Source organism: Pleurodeles waltl, chromosome 6 (assembly GCF_031143425.1).
Source record: "Pleurodeles waltl isolate 20211129_DDA chromosome 6, aPleWal1.hap1.20221129, whole genome shotgun sequence".
NCBI classification, from domain to species: Eukaryota; Metazoa; Chordata; class Amphibia; order Caudata; family Salamandridae; genus Pleurodeles; species Pleurodeles waltl.
In genome coordinates, this window is record NC_090445.1 from 1228358916 (window position 1) to 1228377938 (window position 19023).

A 19023-nucleotide genomic window follows, 5' to 3' on the forward strand; every position below is an offset into this window, starting at 1 on the left:
TTATGACCCACGAATCACCACGGCGCATTTCAATGGCGGTACACCATTGGCGGTACATACCGCCGCACGCACAATGGACGCCCACATACAAAAGAACACTACATTGGCCAATTCAAACAACACACACCTGACACCCATATACACACCACACCCACACACCACTATAAAACACACAACCACATTACCCACAACCCTTTACCAACAACTATTGCCACCAGGAGACTGAGAAGAAGAGCACAGAGACAACTAGACACACACACTACTCACACCCATACACCCCTCACGCACTCCACATCACACCCCCACCACATTACCAAATGCACTCTCACCAACAGACACCACACAACACCCATGGCACTACAATGGCACCCTGTTTCACTGAGGAGGAGTTAAGGGTCATGGTGGAGGAAATCATCAGGGTATAGCCACAGCTCTTTGGAGCACAGGTGCAGCAGATATCAATAGCAAGGAAGATGGAGCTATGGTGGAGAATCGTGGACAGGGTCAACGTGTGGGACAGCATCCAAGAACAAGGGACAACATCAGGAAGAGGTGGAACGACCTACGGGGAAGGTACGCTCCATTGCAGCAAGACACCAGCTCGCCATACAGAGGACTGGCGGTGGACCCCCACCTCCTCCCCCACAACTCACAGCATGGGAGGAGCAAGTCTTGTCATTACTGCATCCCGAGGGACTCACCCGAGTTGGTGGAGGACTGGACACTGGTAAGTCTACTATTAACAATTATCACCCCCCATACCTGCACGCCATCACATACCTTCACTATCACTCCACCACATCCCACACACTCCACCATCACATCTCACTAATCCCAATGCCAGTCCCTGCATGCTGGGACACCAATGCATGGACACCCCTCCCAGCCCTGCATGGACACTCATCACCAAAGCATGCACAGCACAGGGAAACTAACATACAATACTAACATACAATACACCAACATACACAAGCAAAAGCTGGCAGGGGAACAACAACCATAGAGGGGAAGCTACATAAGTACAAATGTCAGACACCTGAAGCATAATACATCATTTACATCCCCACAGGTACCCCAGCCAATGTCACTGGAGAGGTGGTGCCACCACTATCCAGTCCCCCAACAGAAGTGTCCCGCAGTGATGACAGTAACAATGGACTTCAGGATCTGGACGATTTACCTGGCCCATCAGGGACCACTGGACAGCCGGTTACCCAAACCCACTCACAGACCATCACAGAGCCTCCCCCATCAGGAACCAACACCACAGCACCTACCCAGCTTATCCACTCCTCTGTCCCCAGGACACGTCAATCAGTAGTGTGCCCACCTGTACAGGGACCCCAGGCCACACCTCGCACACAAGACAATCAGGGACCTGGGGTCAGTGGCAGTGGGCACACTGTTCAGGGGACAGAGGCACTGGCCAACTGGGACACTGGGAGGCCTGCTGTGTGCCAGGAGGAGGACAGGAGCAGAGAACTGACTCCCCAGGAGGCACCCTCCGAGATACTGGGAGCCTACCAACATTCCAAGGACACGATGGGCCAGATCCTAGACAACGTGCAGGAGAACAGGTGGCTGCAGGAGGGACAGTATCAGGGGATCAGGGAGGACAAGCAGGTCATTTACAACACCCTGATGTCCATAGCAAGGGTGCTGGCAAACATGGCCAACATCATGAGGGAGGCAACAGCACACCAGCGGGCCCCTGCCACTAGCCAGTCATCTGAACAACCCTCCACTTCCGCTGCCGCTAGTGGCCAGGAGGCCCCACCACAGGACCAACAGGCCACCAGCACCCCTTCCTCTGCACAAGGTGAACCACCCCGCAAACGTTCCCTGCGAACCAGACAGAAGCCAAAGACACTTGCCAAGACCACTGCCAGGAAATGAGACTCTCCTGATTGTCCCCCTTGTGTCCCACTCAGTCACCTTGTCCACCTTGAACTGGCACTGCTCCCTTTCTATGTCCCCATGGACAATGCACCTGTGCTACAAACAGACTGGAACAATACCCTGGACCTTCCTCCATCATCAACCCATTTCATTGCACTTTCCCCTCTATATATTAGCACAACAATAAACACCCTTGGATAAAACTTGACTACTAGTATTGCAAATTTGTATTAATTGAAACAGCTACAACCATTGCAAATGAACTGTAAGTAGTATGAGCATAGAGTTAATGACCTGTAGCTGGCTGTTGTGATTACACCAGGTGAATGTTGTCATATCACCAACATCTGCAAAATTAATATCCATAGGTAACAGTAAATAGGGGAAAGAAGTGGGTAATGCCAGCATGCCAATGCCACACAAAATGCACGAATAGTCATAGAAATGTGAAGTTGCACCGCCTCACCTGTGTGTCATTGGAAGTACTGACGTATCACAGATTTTCTGTTGTCCACATCCTCATCCTCTGCCTCCTTATCCTCACTGTCCTCAGGGTCCACTGCTGCCGCAGTGGCATCTCCAGTCTCCTCCTCCTGCAGAAAAGGTACATGGCATCTGTGGGCCAGGTTGTGCAACATGCAGCATGCCTCTACTATCTGGCAGACCTTCTTGGGTGAGTAGCACAGTGTCAGATGGAGGCACCTGAATCCAGTCTTCAGGAGGCCAAAGGTCCTTTAAATGATCCTTCTGGTCCGCCCATGTGCCTCATTATAACGTTATTCAGCCCTTGTCCTGGCATTCCTCACAGAGGTCAGCAACCATGATAGGTTTGGGTAACGAGAGTCACCTGCAAATATTGAGGGCCAACATTTAGCCACACACTATCCTATATGGCCAACACCATAGGCATACACCAACATTTACTGGGTGAGAACCGGGCTCACCTATGAGCCACACCCTGTGCCTCTGTAGTTGGGACATCACATTTGGGATGCTGCTATTCCTCAGGACAAAGGCATCATGCACCGACCCTGGATACTTTGCATTGACGTGGGAGATGTACTGGTCCGCCAGGCACATCATCTGCACATTCATGGAGTGGAAACTCTTGCGATTCCTGTTAATTCTGGCGGGGGCACAAATGCAATATGTAATCCATCAATCGCCCAATTATATTTGGGATATGTCCCATTGCACAAAACCCGGCCTTCACAGTGACCAAATCCCCAACCTGGGGGAAAGCAATGTAGCTGGACATGTATTTTATCAGGGCAGTCAAGACTCTTGCTGGCACGATTGAGAACATTGGCTGTGACTTTCCTACTGCCAAGCCGACTGTCGCTTGTAAATAACCAGTTGCCAGGAAATAGAGTACTGATAGAATCTGCATAAGAGGGGGGATTCCAGTGGGCAGACGGATAGCTGATATCAGGTCAGGTTCCAATTGGGCACACAGCTCTATGATTGTGGCCCTGTCCAGTCTATAGTTGAGTATTATGTGCCTGTCCTCCAGTGTAGCCAAGTCCACCAGGGGTCTGTACACGGGGGTATGTCTCCATCTCCTATTCATCCGCAGCGGTAGGTATGTAAGGGACACAAGAGTGAGTAGGCTGTCGCAAACTGAACAATGGAGCCACAACAGCAGTCCATATCGGGCAAATATGTTATGGGACTGTGTAATTTATCAAATATGTGCCTATGTTTCTTGTGATGCAACAATTATTGATAGGCCTGTTTAACCCCCTGAAATGGTGACCTCCTGTCTTGTGTGGGGGGACAGGTGGAAGTGAGGTAATGCCGCTGACGTTGTGCGTCATGGTGGTAGGCGGCTGTGAACCACCGTGCAGTTCCTCATTAGATAATATTGGGCCCTATGGAGTACAGTGGCCAATGGGGATCTCCGCCGGTGGTGACGGTATGCACCGCCGTGGACGTGATCGCCATTTTCTATCTGATTCCTCACTTGTTTCCTGACCTTCCATAGGAGAAGACATACACTGCATGTGCTTCTGTGACCTGTGTCTGGAACCTACCATGGCCCGTGTGACATGGGAAAAGGCCCCAGCCTTCACTTCTGAGGAGTTAGAGCGACTGGTGGATGGGGTCCTACCCCAGTACGGACTGCTGTATGGGCCTCCAGACCAACAGGTGAGTACACTGTGGGCACGATGCATGTGGCATGAATGCATGGAGTTGTGTGTGACGGCATCGTGTAAGGGGGTAGGTGGATGTCCTCTTGGAGGTGTACATGTTGTGCGCTGGGCTATGTGTGTGCCAATGGTGATGCAAATGGGTATGGTGTGCCATTTCTGTGACAGGCTGTACTGTTTGTCTAAAGGTGTTCTTCTGTCTGTATTGCCTCTGCAGGTCAGCGCCCATCAAAAGAAGGAAATATGGCGTGCCATCGCCAAGGAGGTGTGGACCCTGGGGGTCTATGGCAGGCGGAGCACCCACTATGGGAAGCCATGGGAGGATCTGAGATGCTGGGCATGGAGGACCGTGGAGGCCCAGCTGGGGATGGCCTCCCAATGAGTGAGGGGGTGCCCATCAGACCCTGATCCCCCCTGATGGCCTGCATACTGGCGGTGGCCTACTCTGAGCAGGATGGGTGCTTGAGGTCATCACAGCACCCACAAGGGGTGAGTACAGTGGCTATCATTACAACTGGTGGGGAGGTATCCGGGTGGTGGTTGTGTGTCCTTAGGTGCCCCTAGGCCAGGCCAGACATAGCAGCAAAGGTCCTCTTGTGACTAAGGGTTTGAATGTAACATACTGTGGGGCATATTTATACTCCGTTTGCGCCGGATTTGCGTTGTTTTTTTTAACGCAAATTCGACGCAAAACTAACTCCATATTTATACTCTGGCGTTAGACGCGTCTAGCGCCAAAGTCCATGGAGTTTGCGTCACTTTTTAGCGTGGACACCTACTTTGCGTTATTGATATGCAAGGTAGGCGTTCCCGTCTAAAAAATTGACTCTGAGGCATGTGCGCCGTATTTACACTCCCGGGCAAAAATCACGCCCGGGAGTGGGCGGGTCAAAATAAATGACGTCTAGCCGCTTTTGCGCCGTTTTTTAGCGCCTGGTCAGGGCAGGCGTTAAGGGACCTGTGGGCTCGGAAGGAGCCCAGAGGTGCCCTCCCATGCCCCCAGGGACCCCCCCTGTCACCCTTGCCCACCCCAGGAGGACGCCTAAGGATGGAGGGACCCATCCCAGGGAACATAAGGTAAGTTCAGGTTAGTAATTTTTTTATTTTTTATTGTGGCATAGGGGGGCCTGATTTGTGCCCCCCTACATGCCACTATGCCCAATGACCATGCCCAGGGGACAGAAGTCCCCTGGGCATGGCCATTGGGCAAGGGGGCATGACTCCTGTCTTTGCTAAGACAGGAGTAATTTCAATGGGGGTTGGGAGTTTAAAAAAATGGCGCAAATCGGGTTGAAGCGAAAATTTTGCCTCAGCCTGACTTGCCCCATTTTTTGGCACCCAAGCTCCAAATTCCCCTACGCCGGCGCTGCCTGGTGTACGTCATTTTTTTTCACGCACACCAGGCAGCTCCGCCGGCTAACGCCGGCTGACGTCATTGAATAAATATGGCGCCCGCATGGTGCTTCAGAATGGCGTTAGCCGGCGTTAGATTTTTTGACGCACAACTGCGTTGGCGCAGTTGTGCGTCGAAAAGTATAAATATGGCCCTGCTTACCTAGCTTGTTAGTATTCACTTCTGGGGCTGTGTGGGTCCCAGGTGTGGTGCAGTTGGCAGTGTGTGCCCATCCTCATTCCTTGGTGACTAGCCATTTCACTGGTAGTGCAATGCATAGTGCATAGGCCTGTTCCCTGTGTGTGAGGGTGCTGTGTACGCCAACGGTGGTGTTGGTGCAGTCATTGACCCTGTGTATCCTTTGTCTCTCTCTCCCCCTTTCTTGTTTTGTCATCCTGTCCTTATGTACATTAGTATCATCTTGCGGAGGAGCAGAGGCACCGGCGACAGAGGGAGCTGCATCCCACTGGACCCTGGAGGCAGAGTCCACCGACGCTGAGGGAACCAGTGGGACAGAGGGCGAGGGGAGCACCACGACGGAGACTGGAGGGGACAACACAGAGTCTGATACCTCCTCTGATGGGAGCTCCCTGGTGGTAGCGGACACTTCTGTGAACACCCCAGCTGCTGGTACAGCCGCCACCCCCGTCCCAGCACCGCCCTCCCTGTAGCCCCTCAGCTAGTTGCCCGTGCCCACTCACCCAGGTGGGTGGGCATCTCCCACACCCCAGGCACCTCAGTCCCTGCCCCAGTGTGCCCTTCCGCACTGAGTGAGGAGGCTATTGACTTCCTGAGATCGCTCTCTGCAGGACAATCAACCATTGCGAATGCCATCCATGGGCTGGCATCCCAGATTCAGCAATGCAAATCATTCCTGGAGGTCATTCGCAGTTGATTGGCGGCCCAACAGAGATCAATTCAGGCACTGGCCTCCTCTCTGATGTCCCTGTTTCAGCCGTCACCCCTCCAACTTCCACTTCCCAGTCCCATTCTCCTCAACCCCAACCCATCCCAAACACACAGACAGATGAGCATGCGCACAAGACAACACAAAAGAGTGGCACAGGCAAACACAAGCACCACACTTCATCCCACAGGCATTCACACAAACACCATTCAGTTGCAGGCACGAAAACATCCATTATCTCCACTGTACTCCTCTCCTCCTCCACCTTCCACTCAGTTACATCCACACTCACACCTGCATGCACTACATCAATATCCCCTACCAGCATCATCACCACCACGCCATGCAGAACACACACCTCACTGGCAGAAACCTCCACAACATCCATGCATGCGTCCCCTGTGTCCTCTCCTACAGTGTCTGTCCCCCCTCCTAAAGGACACAAATGCAAGCACTCAGATACCCAACAGCCATCCACCTCACAACAGCATACAGCCCAGGCACCAGCACCCAAATCCAGCAGACATATACATCTGACGACCACTCCCTCATCCTCCACTCCCATTACTCCTCCCTCTTCCCACCCCAATGTCCCTAAAAAGCTTTTCCTTTCCACGATTGACCTCTTCCGTATCCCTCCCCCGTCTTGCACATATGGGCAGGGTAGCAAGGACCTAGCCCAGCACCTCAGCTAAACAGTCCAGGGGGACAGTGGCAGCACCACCTACTCATGGTGGTAGGGATACCAGACCAACAATACTGAAGGGGAAGGAGGCAGCATAACCTGGGATGAAAGAGAACAGTCTGGCACCAGCTGTGAAGAAGGGGAAGGAGCCTGCACCAGCTGTGAAGAAGGCGAAGGAGCCTGCACCAGCTGGGAAGAAGGGGAAGAAGCCTGCACCAGCTGGGAAGAAGAATAAGGAGCCTGCACCACCAGGCAGAGGGGGAAGAGCCCATCCACCCTTGCCAGGAAGGGTAAGGGATCCCCAATCCATGACCAGGAGGAGAAGAGGCACTCTATGCCAGTGGAAGCTGTCAGGCAAACACCGCCACCACCAGCAGTTGTCACAGGGCCCCCACTGCCAGCTGTGGTTGTGCTGCCATCACAGAGTGCAGGGGGCGTCCAGGAGCCTACCCCAACCACCACACAGTGCAGCCATCACAGAGTGCAGGGGCTGACCAGGAGCCTCTCCCAACCACCACAACAGTGCAGCCATCACAGAGTGCAGGGGCTGACCAGGAGCCTACCCCAACCACCACCACAGTGCAGCCATCACAGAGTGCAGGGGCTGACCAGGAGCCTCCCCCAACCACCACCACAGTGCAGCCATCACCGCTGGCGGACGCCATGTAGTCCACCCTCAGGGGCTACAGTGTAGGTTGCCCCCTCCAGAACTAGTGGGGAAGACACCTGCTCGAAAGACTGTGGCCTTGCACTCCCCAAGACAAAGCACAGGGCATGCTGCCCCCTCCAGAACCAGTGGGGAAGACACCCACTTGAGAGACTGTGGCCTTGCATTCCCCAGGACAAAGCACAGGGCATGTTGCCCCCTCCAGAACTAGTGGGGAAGACACCAACTCGAGAGACTTTGGCCTTTTCACTCCCCAGGACAAAGCACAGGGCATGTTGCCCCCTCCAGAACCAGTGGGAAAGACACTCACTCGAGAGACTGTGGCCTTGCACTCCCCAAAACAAAGCACAGGGCATGTTGCCACCTCCAGAACCAGTGGGGAAGACATACACTCGAGAGACTGTGGCCTTGCACTGCCCAGGAAAAAACAATGGGCATGTTGCCCCCTCCAGAACCAGTGAACTTGTTCCTGCATCTGGCTGAGGTACCCCCCACCCCCTGAGGTTCCTGCCTATTTGACAACTGATGCCCCTGCAGTGTTGTATCTGGATTTGGGAAGGATTCAAGTTGAGCCTTGGAATGTGCCCTGTGGCCATGTGGGCCCTTTGAACTATGGACTGGGCAGTGTCCTTTTTTTGTACAAGTGTACCTCTCCGAGCTTGGGGAGGGTGGAAAATGATCTTGCATTAGTTCCGCTAACCTCTGTTTCAACAAACAATACAGAAATAACTGATCGATTCGTACAACCTTAACACAGACGAATGGCGTAATTTATTCTGAACTACCGTGGGAAACCCCCACCGGCTCTCCACCTACGGACACGGCTCCAGCTTTTGCACAAACTGCTTCTGGATACTTTGCCGACGTCAACGACACCTTTTCGGACTCATTTGCCTCTTCTACATCTGAACTGTCAAAAACATGTAAGCTGGTAAACTGTCTTAAAATTACTTTATTTTCCCATGGAACTATATATGGCTTTTTTTGACTGTACTAGTTTTCCTCCTTTGGATTGGTTTTGTCATAACATTCTTTTTATTAATACCTAGTCATTTCTTTCCTGAAAAATCAACAGCTGGACTGGTGGAGGAGGTCCTAAAACCCAATTTTTCTTCTCACAAGGTCTGCAGAGATTTGTCTTTTGTGAACATTTCCCATATACCAATTTCTGATGGGATTGTTTGGGATAAGGTTACATTTGATATATACTGCCCGACAGAGGTCATGCAACTTTAAACTTTGAATGAATGATGTAATAATACCCAGAATTGTTTCTGATGACTGGGATGTGAAAACAGTTAATTCTATGATGACTGAATTGCAGTATTGTACTAAATTTGAAAGTGAAGATGTTTATCAATCAAAAGAAAATTATGGTGATATGTTTTGCTGTAATTATTATGGGCACCATTTCATTCACAGAGCAAGTACCCCAAAGACTATCTTTAACTACACACAATGGAAACCTTGTCAAACTCCACCACAGGGGACTTCTAAAACATATTCTGAAAAGTTTGCATATTTTTCTGGGCACAATTTTAAGAACGCTGAGTCGTATTATTTCAAATTGCCATCAATGGAAAATGTGCATATATTATTGATAGACACAAAATGTATTTATTCGGATTCCTTTGTTTGCCGGTTGGCTATACAAGGCTATGAACATTGGTTAAAGTCGATTGACTTAAAAAGTGTGTGGGGAACTAGAAATTGGCAAATGAGGGGAAAGGAAGCTTTATTTGGAGAATGCCTGATACCCGTTCAAATTATATTTTTTAATGAAACTGTACAACAAACAAGTTGTTTAGGCTTAGCAAAGATTAAGAAATTGAATGCACAGTATTCCTGCCCCTGCAGAATTTCACAAATGGCAAAAATCTATAAATGCAACTGAAGATCAGCTTGATGAATGGGTCCAGAATGGCACGTTTAATGCTTCACTGTGATGTCTTGGCGGGTAGTTATTATGGGCAATAGATACCAATGGGTGTCATAAACGTTATATAAACTCCACGAGGGGTTTTAGAACTAGTAGGCCGGACCCTCGCTATGTATTATCCGAACATGCGGGTATAGTAACAACATACAGTGTAGTGAAACTATGCCAGCAATGGTTGACAAGTTTCTCACTAGATGCTGTTAGAGAACACCTCAGTCTTCTGTCTAATAACACCGACTTCTAGGACTTCCTGTTGGGCCCCAGAAAACAACACAGAAAGCGCTTCTTATATGAAGTTTATAATGAAATTTGGAAGCTTTCTCAACAAGAACCTGCTGCCCGGTTCAGGCAAATAGACCAGGAAAATTTACAGAAGGCATTAGCTGTTGTAGATAATGGGATTAATACCCTGTCCGACCGGATATACACCTTAAACAACATGTCTTCGTTACACCATGGACAGAGTCAATTAAGGTCCATTATGCAGTTGGGCTAGACACTTCAAACACTGAAGGCAGGTCGCGTTCCCTGGTAACACGTTAGCACAAGGGACATATTTTCGATATTTAACTTACCGCGACGACAACAACTAATGGCTAAGAAAGAAGCGACTTATGTCATGTTAAACATTGAAAAGTTAGAAAAGTTGCCCTTTTACTCTGGCTGAAATACTATCTGCTGAGTGGTTAATACACAGGGTCATTAACCTGCCTATTTCAACACTCCAATTCACGTCCTGTTTAAAAAACATTCCAGTAGACAGATATGAAAGGCTGGGAGATAGTTACATCCATGAGGTGTGGGACCTGCTTTTCTCGTACAAATGTCTCAGTGGCATGAAAGAGGTCTTTCTTAGCGGTAATGAATGAAAGACTTCTGTCAGCCATTCAATGTTTTGTAAACAGCTGTCCTTGCACAGGGTATGTAACGATTCGGCAGTGAACATGGCTTGTTATCTGAAGGGAGTTCCAGTCCCCTTGATTAGACCTGATTTCCAGGTGCTTTAAAATGGCAGCTATGTTCTCCTCAATAGTGAAAACTGTTGTGGGATGCCATCCGGAATAGTTTGTTGTTTCGGTCTCTAAGATTGTTACATGCTGCGGGAACGTACTTTTTCCTCCCACAAGACAGAGGGCAGTAGCTGAGATTTGGCCCCATATTGCTACTTCTCATGTGAATTTTGACAAATTGAGCAGACTCAAGGCTTTATTGTTCCAAAAACATCTGCACGTGAGACCTACGCACTTCAGGTGGCAAGGTTGCCAGCAGAGATACAGTCCCTTTTAAGTACCAACTTACCGAGACACTTTGGTGAGCTTGTGGGATAAATATTTAATGCGTCCAGTACTACTGGAATCGCAAACTTCTTTAAGGCTAACCACTCAATATTCTCTAGCATTTTTGGGGGATTTCCAATAACTTTGGCTATAATAGGTGGCATTTTGCTATTGCTACTTTTTCTGCGCAATGGCTGTCCCGCCACAACAAGGAGGAATGATAGCTCTCCCACCAGCGCAGCTGTGTCGTGAACCCATGATGCAGTACTTTGGAGCAACACTCCTGGAGCACTTGGAGTGTGATTGGTCTGTATTGTTCATACCGGTTTTGCATTATGAGCAGCCCATGTTTCAGTGCCTCTGGTGATCATTCGAACTTGCACTGAAGCTTTGTCTTGCTACGCAGCGCTTGCTTTCATTGGACGCTGATCTGTTGATGTTCTCACTGAGGGCTCATTACCAGACAAGAGCGTTGAGGGTACATTTGCTACGGGAAGCTGCTTATGAGTTGCCCTTCCTGGAGGATGCAGCCCTGAACTCATTATGGGGCACACCACAGAATGCTGCTGCCTTGGCTGAAGCTCAGGCCATGGAACACAAATGCTCCTTGGTCCTTCTTGACAATGCATTTCCTACTTTAACACCTGGCGAAGTGGAAGATTTGCTGTCTTCAATTGCCCAGGATTTAATTGGCAACTTCCAAAATTACTATGACTCTTGAAAATTCAGCCTTTTTTGTGCCACAGGTTAACATATTGAATTGTCCTTTTATATATGCTCAAGTGTCTTTCAACTTGTCATTATTGCCATTTTTTATATATGTCTTCGGTTGAATTTTAGTAGCTTTCATACATAATTAGGCCTTGAACCACCTTCAACCGGCAAGGGGAGGGTATTGTGTAGTCATTTTAGTTGTAGCTTACATGCACGTTATTTTAGCACACTAGGCCTGCCGCTGTGCACTTTAACCTTGATATATTTTATGAACCTTCGTTTCTTATTTTAACAATAGCCACATTTGCGGTCTTGTTTTATTTCTCTCTATCTAGCTTTTCTTTGCTTAGGACAGCACTGTGTTCCTAAACAAGCACTCTGTGCTTCTCTCAAGGCTACAGTAAGATAGGTTGCCAGTGAACCAGGTAACGTTTTGTCTCTGTTATTCATAGAAACATACACATCCTTACGTAGGGACATTTTCTCAGAACATCAGCTGTTTTATTATAAAAACACTTCCCTGTCCCATATACGTTAGAGGGAGATTCCAGCCTGATGACCACGATTGTATGCTGATTGCTGAACGCTTCGCTACAGCTGCTCATGCAGACTTCAGGCCTCTGCTCTGGTATGGGGGGTGATGTCTTCCCAGGGGAACCTGAAGGGCAGAATTAGAGCTTAACATGCTGTGCTCTAATATAGCCTAGGTAGGAATTAGTCTATTGATTCTGGTGACAATATGGTAGCATTATTTCTATGCTTCACTCTCTTCGTCACAATTTTAATCCTGTCATGCTTTATCATCCTGGTTATTGCAGTACATGCTTTATTATCTAAGATGGAGTTGCTTCATTAAAAACCTTATTGAAACATATACTGCCTCTGCTTGTCCTTGTATTTGTGAGACTAATGTAACTGAGAGAAACAGATGAGGTCTGAGTGACCACGATTTCCCTGAGGAGTCAATTGTGTCATGCGCTCGGCTGCCTAATCATCCCTGCTCTTGGGTAGAGATGAGGCACTGCTAGTTAGCCAGAGCAAAACCCAGATTATGGCGACAGGTGTCACCTATAGGGGGTTAGACTCAGTCTCCCACACTGCAGGCGATTCTGCCGCTCAAATCCAGTAGTCTCATTAGAATAATGAGAGCCTACGTGACAGTTTCATTTAAACTTTTCTAGTTAATGGAGCAAGAAAAGTATGATTAGAAATGCCTACCATAACCTAACCGGTGGGCACTAATCCCACAACTTTGTACTGCCACACTGTAACCTGCTAGACAAATGTCTTGTGCAGTATTCTTTGACGAATTACACCCTCGTTATTTGAAAAATAGCCTTTTCTTAAGACACAGTGATTTCTGTTCTGCCTGTCTGTATGTATATATTATTTCAGTTGCATCACCCCAGCCAAAAGTCAGCAGAGCACTGTACATGGTCCAAGACAAAAAGTATGTCTATACACCTGTGCCAAATCATTGAGGGGCATATTTAATAACCCTTCATAAAACACAGCACAGTAAGTGAAGTTGCTGCACAGCATTCCATGAAAGGGAATGTGCATAAGTGCACCATACTTCCAAAGAAATGTTGCATTGGAATTGGGATTGAAAGCTTTGAAGTGCAAGTTACACAGTGAATTCTCACATAATCTGTCTACTTCCTAATTAACCTTTTTCTCTCTCAGTTCCCTTTTCTCTAACTGTTTCCCCCTCTCACTTGTCTTGTCATTCATCTTTGCCCCTCCCTTCCCCACATTCTTTCTCTTGGTTCCCCCTACTTCGCCTTTCACATGCCCCCAGTACCTTGCTTCTCTTTTCAACCTTCTCTCTGTCATCTTCTGTAGCCTTTCGTGTCTGTGTGTTGGTCCTTAGTCTGCCTATCTTCTGTGATCCTCTTTTTCACAGCCTGTTCTTTCTCTCAGCTGATAGATTCTCACTTGCTTTCCTCTTCTCTCACTGTTCACTCACTCTTCTAACTTTGTCTTTTCATTTCTCTGTCTATATCCCTCACTCCCCATTCACACTTTCTTATAGTGCTACTGACTGTGAACTCTAATAGGCTCATTACGACTTTTTCAGTCCCACCACAGGACCGCCAAAGCTGCAGGGAGAATTCTGCCATCATGCCGGCGGCCCACCTCCTTAGTATTAGAATGTTACCGCCAGGCTAACCAGTGGGAATATTGTATTACAACTTCCTACCAGGCTGACTGGCAGGAACAGTGCTATGATATTGGTCTAAGTTCCCTTAAGGGAGACGAGACCAATACCGTAGTACTACAGCACCCTCTGTAAAGCAGACAGTGCACATTCCAAGGGTGCTGGGCACTGGGGCCCCTGCATTGTGTTTCCACCAGCCTTTCCATGGTGAGGTGACTGCCATGGACAGGCTGGCGGAAATAGGAGTCGTCATCAGCATGGCGGCACTGAGTTCAACGCTGCCATGGCTGACCACAAGTCCGACGGATGTCAGCCCATCGAGAACCTTGTTTCCGGTGGTGACGGTGGTCCCCTGGCGGTCCGACCGCCAGTGTTATAACGTGGCTGCCGGACTGCCTGGAGTGTGGCAGTCTGACCGTTACCACGGGGCTGGCGGTCTCAAGACCACCAGCCTTGTAATGAGCCCCAAAGTCTATGTTCAGCAGCACTGCACTGCTTCTGGCACCATCATTCATGGTATACGGTGGAACTGTGAAAACGTCCCCTTCGACATTCAAATTCTGCATAGAGTGTATACGTTTGCTAGTCTTTTTATCTTTAAATATATCCAGCTGTATATGAATATTCCCTTAATACTTTAATGTGTAATGTAAACTAAACAACATAAACCTATTTTTCCCTGTATTTTTGTCGGCTGTCTATTTTATAATCATGCAACGTCCTCAGTTCTGTCCAAAAAATGACCTTTTGTCCTGAATGTTTTCCTGATTTTTGACGCTTTGTCCTGAATTTTTAATGTCACTTCCAGAATTTGCTTTCTTGACAGGTGGTCACCCTACCTTGGAACTACATGGGGCAGATGGGTACAAGTCAGATGTCTACCCTGGTGTATGGTTTTTAATTTTGCAAGGCAGTCCCGAGATCAAAACTGTCTTGCAAACGTATATTCTTGTCATTAAGACCTATGAAAATTTACCCTGATAGCCAATACACTGAGAGAGTCTAAATGTGATGGATTAGAATAGCCGCCGGTTCTGATGATACCTTGCAATCCTGACCTCCTGGATTCTGGGAGACCTATAGTGAATCTGGTGGCATAAAAAAGTGTTTATTTTTATACAAAACAATAGGATATTCCTGTTAATTTCCTTCTTCGCATCTGGTGTACTGATTTCATCCACCCCCACTGCTCATCCTCCTCTTCTCCCCATGAGTGAGGGGCATATTTACTAACCCTCCATACAACACAGCACATTAAGTGAAGTTGCTGCACATCATTTTATGAAAGGGAATATGCATAAGTGCACCATACGTCCAAAGAAATGTTGCATTGGAATTGGGATTGAAAGCTTGTCATGCAAGTTACACAATGAATCCTCACATAATCTGTCTACTTCCTAATCAACCTCTTTCTCTCTCAGTTCCCTTTTCTCTAACTTTTTCCCCCTCTCACCTGCCTTTCCATTCGGCTTTGCCCCTCATTTACCCACATTCTTTTTCTTGGTACCTCCTACTTCCCCCACTATCTTGTTTCGCTTTTCAACCTTCTCTCTGTTATCTTCGGTATCCTTCTTTATCTGTTTATAGCTCCTTTCTCTGCCCATCTTCTGTGATCCTCTTTTTCACAGCCTTTTCTTTCTCACAGCTGAGAGATCCTCGCTTGCTTTCCTCTTATCTCACTGTTCACTCACTCTTCTAACTTTCTGTCTTTTTATCTCTCTTTCTATATCCCTCTCTACCCTTCACACTTTCATGTAGTGCTAATGTCTGTGAACTCTTATAGGGTCATTACGACTTTGTCAGTCCCACCACAGGACGGCCAAAGCTGCAGGGAGGACGCATCCATCATGCCGGTGGTGCCCCCGTAGTATTACAATGCTACCGCCGGCTGACCAGTGGTAACATTGTATTATGACTTCCTGCTGGGCTGAATGGCATAAACAGTGCTATGATATTGGTCTAAGCTCCTTAAGGGAGCTGGGGCCAATAATGAAGCACTACATCACCCTCGGAATAAGCACAGTCTGCAAAGCAGACAGTGCATATTCTGAAGGTGGTGGGCAGGGGGGCCCCCTGCACTGTGTTTCCACCAGCCTTTCCATGGCAGGGTGACTGCCATGGAAAGGCTGGTGGAAACAGGACTCGTGATCAGCATGGCGGCACTGAGATCAGCGCCGCCATGGCTGACCACGAGTCCGACGGATGTCAGTCCATCGGGACCCTTGATCCTGGCTGTGATGCAGTCCCCTGGAGGTCCGACCGCTGGGTCGTGATGTAGCGGTTGGACCGCCTGGAGTATGGCAGTCTGACCTTCACCACTGGGCTGGCGGCTTGGGACCGCCAGCCTCATAATGAGCCCTGAAGTCTACGTTCAGCATCTCTGCACTGCTTCTGGCACTTTCATTCATAGTATACGGTAGAATTGTGAAAACTTCCCCTTCGACTGTCAAATTCTGCATGGAGTGTATATGTTTGCTGGTCTCTTCATCTTTGAATGCGTCCAGCTATGTGAATTTTTCCTTAATACTCCAATGTGTAATGTAAACTAAACAACAGAAACCTATTTTGGCCTGTATTTTTGTCGGCTATTTTAGAATCATGCAAAGTCTTCAGAGGGGTTCATAAAAATGACCTTTTGTCCTGAATTTGTTTTGCTGAAATTTGACCCTTTGTCCTGAATTTTTATTGTCGCTGTCCAGAATTTGCGTTCTTGCTAAGTGGCTACCCTACCTTGGCGTTACGTACCCTGGTGTATGGTTTTTAATTTTGCAAGACAGTCCCAACATCGAAACTGTCTTCCAAAAGTTTATCCTTGTTATTAAGACCCATGGAAATTGACCCTCATAGCCAGCACACTAAGAGAGTCTGAATGTGATGGATTAGAATAGCCGCCTGTTCTGATGATCCCTTGCAATCCTGACCTCTGGGATTCTGGAGACCTATTTTGAATTTTGTGGCATCAAAATAAAGTGTGTATTTTTATACAAAACATTGGGATAGTCCTGTTAGTTTCATTCTGTGCATCTGGTGTACTGATTTCATCCGCCCCCACTGCTCATCATCCTCTCCCCAACAAGAGAGGTCTCTAAATACAGAGCTATGAAAGGCTGTAATGTAACTCCTTCTTCTTCTCTTCTTTCACAGGGCAACAGCGGCAGCAACGAGCAGAGATCAACAAGCCCTGCTTTTCCCAACCCCTGAAGTTCAAACACTGAAACAAAAGCCACTCCAGAATCCTACTGGACCTGATCAACTGGGTCTCTTGCACCGGGAAACCATCACTTCACCCCCAGACAGTGAGGCTTATTATGGGGAGACGGACAGCGACGCAGACACCCTTGGGCAGAGTTCCCAGGAGCTAACTCAAACACCCCAGGAGAAGCACCGACGAGCGCGCAAGAAAAGCCCTCGCTCACCTCCTGATCCACAGTCTATGCCTGAGATGAGCGGCTATGACAGTGCGCCAGAGCCCGTTCGATCGCTGCATTATAAAGAAGTGGTTGAGGCTGCTCCAAAATCTTTCCAGGCCTATGCACCCTGGCGCAGTGCCGCAAAGCAACAGCATCATCCTGCTACTGACAATAGCCAAAATCTCATCATTTTAGGAGAAGGTGGAGGAGGAGTGGCCAAGAGGGAGATTGTCTACCAGCCCTCTGTGGATAGCAGGGCAGAGACCCCCTTCTCAGATGCTGAAGGTGGCTTTTATCCCACTGAGTTGGAAGAGGGCCCAGCCCCCTCTCCTGAGGATCTTCTATTGCCACAAGGTATGGTGCGGACCATCCGTGCTGAGAGACCCCTCATTCCAATGGTGGGGCCTGTGGAGCATCCAGTGGATGACGATTTGACCACTAGCTATGTGGAGAAAGCCAAGCAAGCAAGTAAGTACACAGACACATACTTTCACTTCAGAAATCTGAATACTAACAGATCCGAGACAAATGATGTCAGTCAAAAGATCATAGGAATTATATTAGAAACATGATTGTTCAATATTGCTAGACAAACTAATTGTATATATTGCCCAGGGGTTCCCGCTAAACAACTATTTTCCTTTAGTTGAGCTTGGTTGCCAAGGAAGCTTAACACAGTGACTACCAAAGCACTATCCCTACTCTCCCCTGGAAGAATTATATGTGTACAGATATCAGGCCTTGGGCAGAGGAAGTGTGGTTTGTGAGTATGAGCTGTGGGGGCAAGAAATGGTCTTTTCTAAAATATATAATATTATTAATGTAAAATGTAGTGGTCTTTGGTTAGGTGGGTAGGTACTTCTGGGTTGTGCCTCAAACAAGCCAAGGCTAGATATTCTGGTAGTGCTTTTGGTGGATGACCTGCAAAAGTGACTGACTAGGTCTCTCTCTTGAAGTACAACCCAGATAATCCACCTTTGATTATAAAGTCTTGATACTGAAGCTCCTGTCAGAGATAAAAACAGAGAAGAGCTTGAGTTATTTACAAAGTTCAAGTATACAACACAATGTGGAAGGTAAACCAAACCAAAGCTCAAGATAAAAATAGCTAGGGCCCAGGATGCAAAAAGTATCTAGTTCAAGACATATCGAGACACTGCTTATGATATAAGTCGGACCTCAAAATACACATTCCTAGCATTCAGAATACACACCTCTCAGAGTTCAGGATACATACTGCCCAAAGTGCGAAATATGTACAGCTCAGAGATTAGGATACTGTATGCTCAGTGTTACAGAAGGAAGTAGCTAAGATGCATACAGTTTTACACCATTTTTAGGTTTTGCCTGTACAGCGCGCATGCGTTGTGCTTGTGAAATCTATTGTATTTAATATAAATCTTAAATGGGGCTCTCATCCCGCCCCCTTTGCTTTCCTTGCTTTCATTGGTTCCTGTGTTTGCCACTTACTTTTCCTCTGTTTCTGTTGGCTGTCACACTATTTTCTTGCATTCACCAATGCTTGTTCTTCCTGGGTTCTTCTTATCAGCGTCCCAATGCCGAAGTACTCCTTTTCACCCCCGTTTACTTTTCTGCATGCGTTTCATCTCCTTCACCCCTGCCCTCCTCCCCCTGTCCTGGTGTCATCACCCTCCACCCATCCCACGAGGTGTCACCCTCCCACCTTGCCATTGTTCCCTTTCTTCTTTTGCTAGCAGTAAATGCCTGATGCAGAAAAATAACTGCCAGCCAGGAGAGGCTTTTATTTTGTTTCGTACCGAGCCAGAAAGCAGAGGCTTTTATTTTGTTTGTTGTTTTGTA

At 47.9% G+C, this 19023-nt stretch overlaps 1 protein-coding gene across 2 annotated transcripts in view; it reads left to right on the top strand.

Annotated features, from left to right (window-relative positions):
- The window catches only part of SYNPO2L (synaptopodin 2 like), a 573080-nt gene that overhangs the window by 215803 nt on the left and 338254 nt on the right, over nucleotides 1-19023 (top strand). For both annotated transcript variants that reach the window (XM_069240545.1, XM_069240544.1), the window contains one exon: nucleotides 16937-17670. In XM_069240545.1, the coding sequence (XP_069096646.1) occupies nucleotides 16937-17670 (734 nt within the window). The remainder of the gene's footprint in view (nucleotides 1-16936; nucleotides 17671-19023) is intronic.